General features: G+C 44.9%; 1 protein-coding gene across 5 annotated transcripts; it reads right to left on the bottom strand.

Moving 5' to 3' along the window:
• Positions 1-1858: 1858 nt before the first annotated feature.
• On the bottom strand, positions 1859-12049 carry LOC113020906 (far upstream element-binding protein 2-like). 5 transcript variants are annotated; one of them, XM_026165210.1, is made up of 18 exons: positions 11779-12049; positions 9483-9591; positions 9338-9397; positions 9176-9212; positions 9012-9064; positions 8865-8936; positions 7163-7220; positions 6852-7026; positions 6263-6361; positions 6084-6182; positions 5858-5960; positions 5004-5125; positions 4487-4780; positions 4272-4387; positions 4076-4164; positions 3581-3793; positions 3289-3494; positions 1859-3193 (listed from the first exon to the last, which is right to left on the bottom strand). In XM_026165210.1, exons 1-18 carry the CDS (start codon positions 11905-11907, stop codon positions 3185-3187), a joined length of 2043 nt encoding a protein of 680 aa, XP_026020995.1. In that variant the 5' UTR covers positions 11908-12049; the 3' UTR covers positions 1859-3184. The 5 variants fall into 5 exon arrangements, with proteins under 5 accessions (XP_026020995.1, XP_026020997.1, XP_026020996.1 ...); XM_026165212.1 differs by having other exon boundaries at positions 6084-6173; XM_026165211.1 differs by having other exon boundaries at positions 3587-3793; positions 11779-12048.
• Between the last annotated feature and the right edge of the window lie 311 nt (positions 12050-12360).

Below are 12360 nucleotides of genomic sequence, written 5' to 3'. Positions count from 1 at the left end.
AGTTTTTTTGTTTGTTTTTTCCCCCCTCACTTTCTTCGAGGTGTTTTTTTTTTTTTTTTTTTTTTTTTAAACGGTGAGATGGAGGCGTCAGATTTCATGCAAATGTCTCTCACCCCTCGGTGAGATTCAGAGAAATCGACCGAGGTGAGAGATCTGCTCAGTCCTCCACCACCGCTCATCTCATTCCCCTTGTCTCACTATGTTTTTTTTCTCACTCTCATGCCCGATGGCTTTGTTTTGCTTCTAAAACACTGTTCATTGAGATCAGTTGTCATATTCCTTTTTCATTTCTGTCAATACTGTCTATAAATAGCGGTGCGTGTTTTTTCACAGGCATTGCCAGCCTCAAACCAGCACATCATCCTTTATACGAAGTCTAGCGCTACCACAGCTGAGTACATATCACTCCAGTCTTTTAATGATCTACAGCGTGCAGAATGGCCATTGTTTACCCACTAAAAAAGGAAAAAAATGTTCGTCATTTTTATAGTGCGTTGTTTCTTATGTACAAAACAAAATGAGGAAAAAAAAGATGTTCAGTGGCAGTGTTTTTTGAATTTTGGTCTGCTCTAAGTATGACTGTGCCTTTGGAGGTGGTAGAATGCAATTCAGATGTTTTTAATTTTAAAGATATAAATTAAAGAATTTTTAAAATTACTCCGGATATCTCTCGTGGGTTTCTGAGTCTGATTTTATCATCTCTGTAGTCATTACCAGTGTAAGGGCGGGGTTACTGTCTGAAAAACAGTAGCTTTCTTATTAAATTTGACACCCTTGGCTGAAAAAAAAAAAAACAAGACCGTGACTTCCTGGGCCACGCTCACACGAACACACTTGTCTGCTACCACTTCTGCTGCTGTATAAATAAGACACTGGAACAGGAAACGCAGAATACCTGAAACTCAAAAGTCAGCCTGCTTTAAGCAGAGCAGAAACGGATCAATTGTGCTGGCAACTTTTGACAACTGGTAACCCGAGCGTGTTCACTGAGAACAGCAGAGGTGGAAGAATCAGAGGTACAGAGCAGAGAAAGATGTTATTGGTGCAGTGTTTCTGCATGTGCGAGGTCCCATGGTACACACAGGATTTTAAAGTTTTGCAATAAATAGCTGAGCAATATTCAGATAAAAGCAGAAAAGCGCAAGTAAATGACTGCAAAGTGTCATAAAGTGTCAAAGTACCATGAGTGGCCACACCTAATGAGGCTCAGAGACACACAAACATGTCATTTATGTCAAGAGACCCTCCTTTACGTATCACGTCAGGTAAGCTAACAGTGACCCCTAGTGGTGTTTTCCCTCAAGTGCTCTTTTATGGCTGGCAACAGCAGGGCATGTATTATATACTCTGCAGCCACTTCATTAGTTACTGGTTTGGAGCCACTATTGCTTTTTAAGCTGCCTTAATTCAACAAGGTGCTATAAACATTCCTCGCAGATGTTGGACCATACTGACATGATAGCATCACACAGTTGCGGAAAATTTGTCAGCTGTACATCCATGAATGAAATCATCCGTTTCACCACATCCCAAAGATGTTCTAATGCACTAAGATCTGGTGACTGTGGAAGCTATTAAAGTATAGTGAACTCATTGTAATGCTCAAGAAATGTTCTCATTCTCTAGAGATGTCTGTGTGGGGACAAGCTGAACAGATCAAAGTTCATAGTCACTTGAATCACCTTTTTCTCTGTTCTGATGCTCATTTTGAACTTCAGCAGGTATTTTTGGCCACATCTAGATGCCTAAATATGTTGGGTTGCTGGCATGCGATTGGCTGATTAGATATGTGTTAACAAGTAGTTAAACAGGTGTACCTAATGAGTGCATTTGGTCCAAAAGCGACACAGACACGATATTCAAGATTTCAAAGTAGCTGATATATTTATTTCAGATCAGTGCTGCTGGTGGTCGTCTGTTTATAACAATCTCAACACAATATCAACCCAAAGGCAAGACTCGCAGCTGCCATTCAGAATACAAGAATCATACCTGATACGTCTCCGGAAGTGAAAACCAGCAGCTTTATATTGCTGAATATACAGTTTGTGTATATACAATATATGTTAAAGCAGGACACACTTGGAAGACTAAAGTTCAAACTTTTGCACAAACAATGACCGTGGAAGGACAATTAAGAGAAAAAAAAAAAGGCAGCGTTTGTAAAAAAGCTTTACAAAATAAAGGAAGACAACATGCAACCTGGAGTCTGCACAAGCGGCAATGAACTGAGGGATAAATTGCTGTAGGAGAACTCAGCAGTACAATCTACACAAGAATATAACTACACTTTAAAGTCTCCATATGCCGCCATTCTGAGGTGTGCTGAAAGCCCTTCTGAACTTTCCAAATGATAAGAAATAACGATGATTACTCACAGAAAGCTGGCCAAATCTGAAAAGCTATCCCCCACCCAGCCCCATCTTTCCAGTTTAGCCTTTAGTCCACAGTAAGCCGGCCTTTTCTTCTAACCCAAAACTAAAGCGGTCAGGTGGAACAAACAGTTCACGAGATGGGACGTTTCAAGAGGCAAAAAGGTGTTGAGCGGTGCGATTTAAAATGAACAGAGGCAATTAATACATTATTCACATTCGTGCTTCTGAACCTTGCAGCTCGGGGCTTCTTTTCATAAATCTAACCTGCGCACAGTCACCCAGATATACATGTGTTGAAACACCCTGCAAGCCTCTGCAGAGGAAGCAAAAAACCAATATGAGAAAATCAAATGAGGCATGTCTCCTCCTGTGTCTCACACACACACACACACGAACACATAACATGATTATAGTCCTAAAAGCTCTGTGCAAGTCAGTTAATACAACACTGGGATATGAAGGTGAGTACTTTAAAATGGGGCTACGGGATGACTGAGATGTGCTGAAAACTCTGTTAATGAAATAACCGCTCCGGGGCTCCCGTGAGTATTTAAATCTACGCTCAGGCAGCTCTGAGTAGCTCTGTGAAATGATCGCATTTAATCAGTCTTTTCCCTCCCGTCAGCAGCGAAGCACAGGAGCATCGGGTTCAGTTCACATTATTATCAAAAAAGGATCCAGATGATGTTCACATGTGGGGAAGCGTTTCACTTCTAGTTGCAACGGATACAATATATATGAATAAAGGGATCGATCCTGGCCTAAGACTTCAGAGCCCTCTTCTTTATCCCGTCTTCTGCCACGAACTCTCACTGCATCTAAAATACAGACGTTTGGAGGTGAGATGTGAGACGTGAGGAGGTAGATTAACACACACACAGAAACAAGACCTCGACGAGGCCGCTGCACCAACCTGTCCCTGCTGGGGATTGGCCGGCTGGCCGGAGGGCTGCTGTCCTGTTTGTCCATAGTACGCAGCCTGCTGCCTGTAGTACTCCGCCCAAGCTGCGCTGTAGTCCTGCTGGCCTCCCGTTGTGGATGCTGAACCTCCTCCTCCTCCTGCTGCTGCTGCTCCTGGAGCTGCAGCTGCTGTACCGGGTATAGAGCCGCCTGCCTGGGCTGAGAAACAGAAACAGACACAGACATGAAAAATTAAACAACAACAACAAAATTACATAAATTACTACCTAACATATGCAACATACTCGTACCCATCTTCTTGTAGTACTCCTCCCAGGCCTTGGTGTAGTCCGGCTGGCCCCCCGGTGTCTGTGCAGCCTGGGTCTGGTCACCTGCGGCTTGGGCACCTCCAGCCTGGTTTGCGGGGTACGGGGCTGGCGCAGCCCCCGATGGCTGCTGGTAGTACTGAGCGTAGTAGGCCGCCCAGGCTGCATTGGGGTCATTGGCTGCTGCCTTGCCTAGAAAAGACGCAGGGTGGAGGGGGTGAGGTCCTCATAGGGTGAGGGTGAGCCCCTGCTACTGGCCTGGAGACCGGGCTTGGAGACCAGGGGGAGGAAACAGAGACAGGGTTAGAGCCAGAGCTGCTACAGATAAAGACACCGCATCTCATCACATTTCCATCAGAACTCCTGTTGACCTTCTCAGATTAAAAAAAAAACAAGTATAATGAGAAATAAGTGCGAGGGCTGAGCAGTAAACACTTAAAATCAGCAGAGGTGGTGAAGCCAGCAGTGACTCACTGGGGTCATGTGGTGGTTGAGGCTGCCACTGCTGGTAGGTGTTGCTCCAGCCCTGCGAGCTGTACTGGGGAGGACCTGGAGGACCACCACTGAGGAAAGAAGAAGCGCTTTCTTATTTAAAAAACCAAAAAAACCAAAAACATCTCAGGGTCATCGTCAGTTCTCTGAAATCTGCTTTAAAGCTGCAGCCACTCACTGTGGAGGTCCAGGAGCCCCAGGCGGTCCGGGGTTGTAGGGGTTTGGGCTGTAAGGAACCATTGGCCCAGCAGGACCTGGCCCAGCTGTCCCCGGGCCCACAGGACACAGTGGACCCTGAAACACATCACATGATGCCACATGCCGAGTGTTCTTCTTGATCGGTAACTTAAGAAATAATAATTAAGAATAATGATAATCTAGAATGACAAGCACCTCGATCTTCTCCTCAATGAGCTGCTTGGCGTGGTCGATCTGCTGCGGGGACCCACGAATGATAAAAAGCTTAAAGTTGGGGTCTCCGTTGGGGGGTGGCTGTCGAGAGATTTCCACGAATGCCCCCGTCTGCTGGTTGATGGACTTGACGTTCTCTCCTCCTCTGCCAATCACAAGCCCACACTTTTGGGCGGGAATAGAGAAGGTCATTTCCCCTCCGGGGGGACCCCAACCGCCTTGTCCCCCACCTCGCCCCCTATTGCCTGAAGGCATTCCTGGAGGACCTGGGGGACCCTGTGGACAATTATACCACATTACTTCACATATGCCCAGTACGTCACAGCCTCTGGTGATTTTGCCTCATCTGACTACGTTAAAAACAAACAAACAAAAAAAAAAAAACGAAACAAAAAAACAAGGCTAAGCACTTAATTTATCCAAATATTTATGGACGTTATGATGTGAGGCCTTCATCTATTGATTTATGATGTTTTAGAGTGTGACAGCTGATCCGTACCCCCTGTCCCTCCTCTCTGACCCGGATGCTCTGCAGCAGGTCGTTGATGATCTGAGCCGCGTGCTCGCAGCGTTCAGGCGGACCGCTGATGTGTGCGATCTTATCTGGACCGGTCCCGTCATCTGGAAGGGATTTAAAAGTGCATTAAGCGTTTGGGATTAACACTAAATGAAATCAATCAGGTCAGCTTCCAGCACCGGTCAAAGTGAGAATTAACAGCTTTCTGTAAATTAGGATCTCAAAAAAAAGTGCAAAGTGGTAAAAAACAAAAACAAACAAAAAAGAAAACACGCTAAAGGGTCATGCCAGGTGACGTTCTGATGTGACCATTGTTCTTGTAACACTGGATCTATGCAGGGATCCTTCTTTATCTGATTTTCTTTTCAACATACAAGTCAAATCAATAGAAGAAGAAAAGGAGCCAATTTTACCAGCTCTACACAACAGCTTACGCAAAAGGCAATCACACTGCCTGAGTAAAAGATTCACCTGATACAAAGGGGCAAAGTACAGCAGATGCACAGGCTGTCAGGCTAGACAGCGAGTTTGTGACGCTTCATTTGTAGGCAAACTTTTACCCCCTCAAAAAATATCACTGCAATGGAGAAACCTGGTAATTATGTGTTTTAGGGCTTGTACTTCCAGGGGATTTGTGCCACCTAAAGACTCTCTGATGGATGGCAGTGCCAGCTGCCAGCATCTGTTCTGGTACTAATAACATTCATATTGATTTTACTAAATTTACTAAATTAAGTGGTGGCAGCTAAATGAGACCAAAACAGAGGAAAGCAGAACGTCAGCAAATGCGAAAGACGTATAAATGAAGCCACAACGCCGTCGTCAGAGCGTCCCACCTTGTTTGAACTGTATCCTGACTCCGGCATCATTCTGAATTTTCTTGATCATCTCTCCATTGCGTCCAATGACCACACCCACCGAGTGTCGTGGTACTGGGATCTAATATGACAAAAAAAACAAACAAACACATCTATTGCTTCCTCTGTTTGTGATTTGGTTAAAAAAATGTTTTTAAAAACCCTCTGCAGTCACTTCCAGTCTTGCTCCGACACACAAACTTACATCCATGCCGCCTCCCATTCGGGAGCTGAATTCGCTTCTTTCGCTGTAGCCGCCTTGGTCTCTGTCCCTCAGAATCTCCTGCACCATCTCCTGGGCTTGCTGAAAAACCATTAAGGATCAGGAAGCTCGGCACTATGCCACATTTACTTAGACACAATAACAGGACTTTAAAGTTATACCTGGACTTTGTATGGGTCTCCAATAATGCGCAGAGGCTTGTCAACGTTGGGTCCCTGAGAGGCATCCTGGATTAGGATCATCTTGACCCCTGCACGCTCCTGCATCCAATAACACATAATGAAACATAATTATCAGCCATACGCACTTGAAAGTGTTTACCTACACTGGAGTTGCCTCCACTTAGGCTTTTACTGGCACACTAACAGGCTAATTTGGCTATTTTATATACAGTGAGCTTAATGTATAAGAATTATACTATCTATTATAAATTAGAAACATTAATGGCTTTAAAATGAATGTTGTGCTCCTCTTTAGTCCCACCCTTGCATGGTGCATGGATTGCTGCTATAAAGCATCAGGCTGACTGCTTTCAGTCTGCAGGAAAGCTCATGATCTTGCCCTGATCCAGTGTAAGACAAACCCAATTAAAAACCTCACATTCCTGTAGGATTAAATTAACTCAGACCTTTGCTGCTATTTTAATGTGAAAATACTGACTTTAAGAAAAAGGTTCAGATTTGGCCTAATCAACTTTGGTTGGGTCATGCTGACTTCTAAAAATGCTGAAGCAAAAAACACGAAACTTACCTGTAGCTGTTTGATGGTCTCTCCTCCCTTGCCGATGACTAGGCCGGCCTTGCCGGCTGGGATCATCATCTCATGAACTGCGCCGTTCTGCCCGTTGCTGGAGTCATGATAAGAAGAAAGAGGGGGAGTACCTCTTCCTCGGGAGACTATCTCATTTAGCAGCCTCTTGGCTTTCCTAACCAAGGGAGGAGCTGATTGGTTACTTCATTTAAGAAACACATCACTCTAGTGTTTAGAATTAAGCACCAGACCGTTAAAACGCTTCCACATAAAACTGCAATGAGTGTATTTGTATGACGTCTAAAACTCACTGTATGGAGTCTTGTGTCCCTGTGAGGGAGACGTTTCTCTCTGGAAGACCTCCACTGTCTGCACAAGCAGAAAATGTACATATTTAACAAACTGAGCATAAAAATAATAATAATCAGAAGAAGTTTACACACACTCATCCTGGGCATGAATGTCATGGTAATTTCAGGCTTTTAATCATTTCTTTGAACTGTTCTTTATCCAGGGTGGTTAGTGACTGTACAGCATACACCTTTAATGACTTAAAAAAATGTAGTTTCAATATTTTTTCAATTTTCTACAATCCACACAGTCTCAAAAGTATAGATAAAGTTAAATGTCTGTTAGTGAGTTGTACCTTAACCGGATGCTTTTGGTAGTCATCAAAAAACTTCTGGCAAAATTACAGCTGGATATCTGACCACGCTTCCTGACAGAATTTAGAAGAGTTCATTTAAACTTGTTGGTTTTCTAGCACAGACTCAGATTTTAATCTTAAAGCATTAAGCATACAATAGGGTTGAGATCAGGGCTTTGGGAAGACCATTCCAAAAGTGTCAGCCTGCTTTTATCTATTCCAAATGCAGTTTTGATTTGTGTTTAGGATCATGGCCCTGGTGGGACACCCAACTGTGTTGGAGTTTCACTTATCTAGCTGTTGATTTGAGGTGAAGTTGAAGAATTTGGAGATAGTCCTCCTTCCTCATTATTCCAACTTCTTTGTGCAATGTACCAGTACCACTGGCAGCTAAACAGTCTCAGAGCATGATACTACCACCACCATGCTTGACATTACAGCGTTAGATACAGTGTTCTTAGGTGCCTTTACTCCTCCAAAGTAGTAAAGGAGAGGCCTCTTGTGGGAAGCGTGACCATAAAGCTTTTCTACAGAAGGCATTCAGCTTGTCCATGTGTGGAAATTTGAGTAAAGCCTGAAGGTGTCCACTTTGGAGCAGGGGCTTCTTTCTTGGTCGGCACCCTCTCAGACTACGTCCACACTAGCCCGGATAGATTTGAAAACGTCGTTTTAGAAAGTCTGCGTTTTTGAGTGTCCACACTGCGACGGGACAGCTCTGTTTTCAAATGTATGCGTTTTCAAAACGCCGTCTCAGTGTGGACGGGAGGCCAAAACGGAGAGAAAACGATGCATTTTCAAATGAAAACGCATTAGTGTGGACGTAGCCTCAGTTCATGATGATGTAAAGCTTGTTTCACTGTGGCAGTGACACTGGTGTTCCAGCAGTCTTTTATGGCAGGCTTGAGTCTTGGTGGTTCCTGGGTTGTTCCTAAACATCTTAACCAGTTGCTTTTAAACTGAGGGTGACCGCTGGGGTCTTCTTCAGATCTTGGCAAAGTGGTGACATATCTGAAAAACTTTACTTCAGATATTTTTTGTTTGAATCCATGATTGTGATATCTGCAGTTGTTTAGAAATGGCTCCAAGAGACTCACCCACCTTGTGTAAATCTACAATTCTCCATCTTAGATCTTCACTAAATGCCTTTCAGTGAAGAACAGCATTAAGTGAGCGTATGTAAAGGTTTGACCCTATGTGGATTAGAGAAAATCCAAAATAAACCCAAACTTGTACACTAAATTCTTGTTTTATAAAGTAATTAAAGATGCATGCTGTACAATCATTTCACCCTGAAAAAAGAAAACCCCAAATTACACTGACATTCACGCCCAGGATGAGTATCTGTAGACGACGAGTGCAACCAGTACCTGGAGCTATCTGAACCTTGCAACCCGACTCTTGCTGTATCTTATTGATCTGTTCACCGCCACGGCCAATAACTGAAGAGAGAAGGTGGGGTTTAAAAAAAAGTGTGGTATACAGTACGTGTTAAAATAAAGCTGGGCTACACTCACTGAGTCCCACCATACTGTCTGGAACACTGTACTCCTCTGTGGTGGAGGTGGGTCTGATGCCATGATTACAGGAGGGATACAAAGGTGGGGGGAAAAAAAGCAATAAATCAGACAATAGCAAAGTCAGATTAATACACAGTCACCTGAGAGGTACGAGATCTCACCTTTGCTGTGCAAGAGCAGCTAGCTGTGCACCAATAGCTGAATGAGAAAACAAGGCAGGGGAGAGGTTTAGGATTACCAACGGACTAATGTGGAGGACGCAGACACCCACTGTTGACTGTAGGTCACAAATAACAATGCATGCAACAGTAAGATGAACTCACACAGCGCTTTGGCTGACTCCAAGTCACTCTGAGCAGCCAGCTTCTTAGTCTCTGGCTCATCTGTCAGAGGAGGAAATGAAATGAATGTTCATAGGAGACTCCCTGGAACTAAAATAATCACAAAGCGAAATAAAGGTGCAGTCACCAGTATTTGTGTCCTCTAGCTGTCGTTTCTGCGCAGTGAAGGGAAAACTATCTGGAGCAGCGCTGTTGTTCACAGGAGGACCAGCGTCGCCCCCGATCTTAGCTGCGATCTGAAACACAAGCAGAAGATTTGCCAGATAGTTCACTGTAGTGCAGCAGATCTACAGTATTACTGCTTTTTAATGATTTTTACACATTTTTCTGATTTCCCCCCAAGCTCCCTCCTTGGGGTTAACCCACCCCACCCACGGAAATCCTGGGAATGCCTCTGGCGTGACTGTAGTTTATTTTATGGATCAGATCCACCATTACATTAAGATAAATAGAGTATTTTTTTTAATGAGCTATGTGATGGATACTGATGTGTTGAGGCCTGAGGTTGGGAAGAGTCCCACAGCTCTGGAAAACCTCCTGTGTTGTACCAGTGCCAAAGACTTCACGCCCCAAGGACCTCAACAGCTACAGGCCGGTGGCTCTGACATCCCACCTGATGAAGACCCTGGAGCGGTTGGTCCTGGCTCAGCTTCGGCGCCTAATAAGCTCATCACTGGACCCACTTCAGTTTGCCTACCAGCCTGGCATTGGAGCGGATGATGCCGTCATTCACCTCCTACATCGTTCCCTCGCTCACCTGGAGACCGCTGGAAGCACTGTGAGAATCATGTTCTTTGATTTCTCCAGTGCCTTCAACACCATTCTTCCCTCGGTTCTAAAGGACAAGCTGGTGAACTCTGGAGTGGACCATCACCTCACTACCTGGATCCTGGACTACCTCACCGACCGACCACAGTATGTGAGGACTCAGGGCTGTGTGTCGGACAGGGTCGTCTGCAGTACGGGGGCCCCACAGGGAACGGTTCTGGCTCCGTTCCTCTTCACCATCTACACTGCAGACTTCTCCCACAATTCCACCCAGTGCTTCCTGCAGAAGTTCTCTGATGACTCTGCAATAGTCGGCCTCATCACTGATGGGGACGACAAGGAGTACAGAGGTCTGACCCAAGACTTTGTGGACTGGTGCCAGCTGAACTACCTCCAGATCAACGCCAGTAAAACCAAGGAACTGGTGGTAGACTTCCGCAGGCACAAGCATTCTCCACTGCAACCACTGAACATCCAAGGTATGGACATTGAGGCTGTGGACAGCTACAGGTACCTTGGTGTTCATCTGAACAACAGACTGGACTGGACTCATAACTCAGACGCCCTCTACAGGAAAGGGCAGAGCAGGCTGTACCTGCTGCGGAGACTCAGGTCGTTTGGAGTGGAGGGCCCACTCCTGAAGACCTTCTATGACTCTGTTGTGGCTTCTGCTATCTTTTATGGCGTGGTCTGCTGGGGCGGCAGCATCTCTGCTGGGGACAGGAAGAGACTGAACAGGGTGATCCGAAGGGCCAGCTCTGTTCTAGGATGCCCTCTGGACCCAGTGGAGGTGGTGAGTGACAGGAGAACGGCGGCTAAGCTGTCATCCCTGATGGACAACATCTCCCACCCCATGCAGCAGACTGTGACAGCACTGAGCAGCTCCTTCAGTGGGAGACTGCGGCACCCACGGTGTGGGACGGAGAGATTTCGCAGGTCTTTCCTCCCCACTGCTGTCAGACTCCATAATAAAGACTTTAACTGATCAAGCACACATATCCACACATGTGCAATAACACTAAGTGCAATAATCCTTTCTGTCATCGTTGTATTTTTACTCAGTTGTATATAGTATTTGTATTTGTATTCTATTTTTATCTTATTGTATATTTATTTTATTCTACTGTATATAGTATTTTATTTTATTCTATTCTGTACAGTTGTGTACTGTATTTATTCTTATTGTATTCTAATTTTTGCCTCATAACTTTTGCACTGTCCACTTCCTGCTGTGACAAAACAAATTTCCCACGTGTGGGACTAATAAAGGTTATCTTATCTTATCTTATCTTATCTTTTCTATTCTTTGGCCTTGAGGCTGCAGCACACACCTGAATTATCCTGAAACACCTTTATATCAACTACTAACATTCATAATGTAGCTCAGCGCAGAGGAAGAAGCTGGTAGTGAAGTGAAGATAATAATGTTCTCTGAAGGTTTTCAGTGTTGTCACACTGGATATTTGGTGGGACGCTGAAACTGTCCGGCCTCAGTTAAAGCTAACGCTGACATGTGATGGATGAAGCGGCAGAGGTGTGCCTGACTGTAGACACATTCACCATGAAGTGTTCGAATGTCAAATTTAACCTGGTCTCAGGTGTGTCCGCCTTCATACATGCTAGCTTCTTAGCTGTCTGTCTCATCCCTGCCTCACCTGCCGGGCCCGCTGCACCGCGTCCGCAAACGCATCCTTCTTGGCGCCCCCCGCTCCGTTCCCCACAGCCGCCTGTCCGGGCAGAGGAGCCCCGGGGACGGGCGGAGGTACCGCGTTGTACTCCGACATGGTATCCAGAAAAGACCGAAGAGGAGAGAGAAGCAGAAAGCCGGGATCAGAGCTACGCAGGAGTGGGATGGGAAGTCAAGAAAGTGACGGGAAGGATATCGCTGGTTGGAGACACGACGGAGGCCGGCGAGGATCATTCGCAATTTTATTGTTGTTTTGGTGGTAGCTGATTTATTATCATAGAAAACATGATCAAAGCTCATATGCAGGATGTAAAAGAGACTTTTTATTTTAAAAAAAATAGTTGTGCTTGAGCGATTTAACAGCCTATCCAAAGCCCAATAACTTATGTTTTTTAAATAGATTTTGTATTATGAACAAAAAATATAAAAAGGAAAAGTAACCGAACTTTAATTGTGGTGGGATACAGGTGCAATATAGCAGAAATGAACTACTTTGGTCCAGCACTACAGTAAACATGGTTTAGGTATTTTCCACCTCCGTCCCAAGTTA

Source organism: Astatotilapia calliptera, chromosome 4 (genome assembly GCF_900246225.1).
Source record: "Astatotilapia calliptera chromosome 4, fAstCal1.2, whole genome shotgun sequence".
Taxonomy (NCBI): Eukaryota; Metazoa; Chordata; class Actinopteri; order Cichliformes; family Cichlidae; genus Astatotilapia; species Astatotilapia calliptera.
The sequence above is the reverse complement of the archived record's forward strand: the minus strand, read 5'-3'. Positions and strand labels throughout refer to the sequence as shown.

What these genes read in the sequence shown, in the direction of transcription:
- LOC113020906 (XM_026165210.1), bottom strand. Translation starts at nt 11,907, where the DNA reads ATGTCGGAGTACAACGCGGTACCTCCGCCCGTCCCCGGGGCTCCTCTG. An exon ending in GCTGCTCTTGCACAGCAAAG is followed by an intron (nt 9,065 to 9,175) that starts GTGAGATCTCGT and finishes TCATGGCATCAG; the next exon opens with ACCCACCTCCACCACAGAGG. An exon ending in GAGACCCATACAAAGTCCAG is followed by an intron (nt 6,183 to 6,262) that starts GTATAACTTTAA and finishes ATGGTTTTTCAG; the next exon opens with CAAGCCCAGGAGATGGTGCA.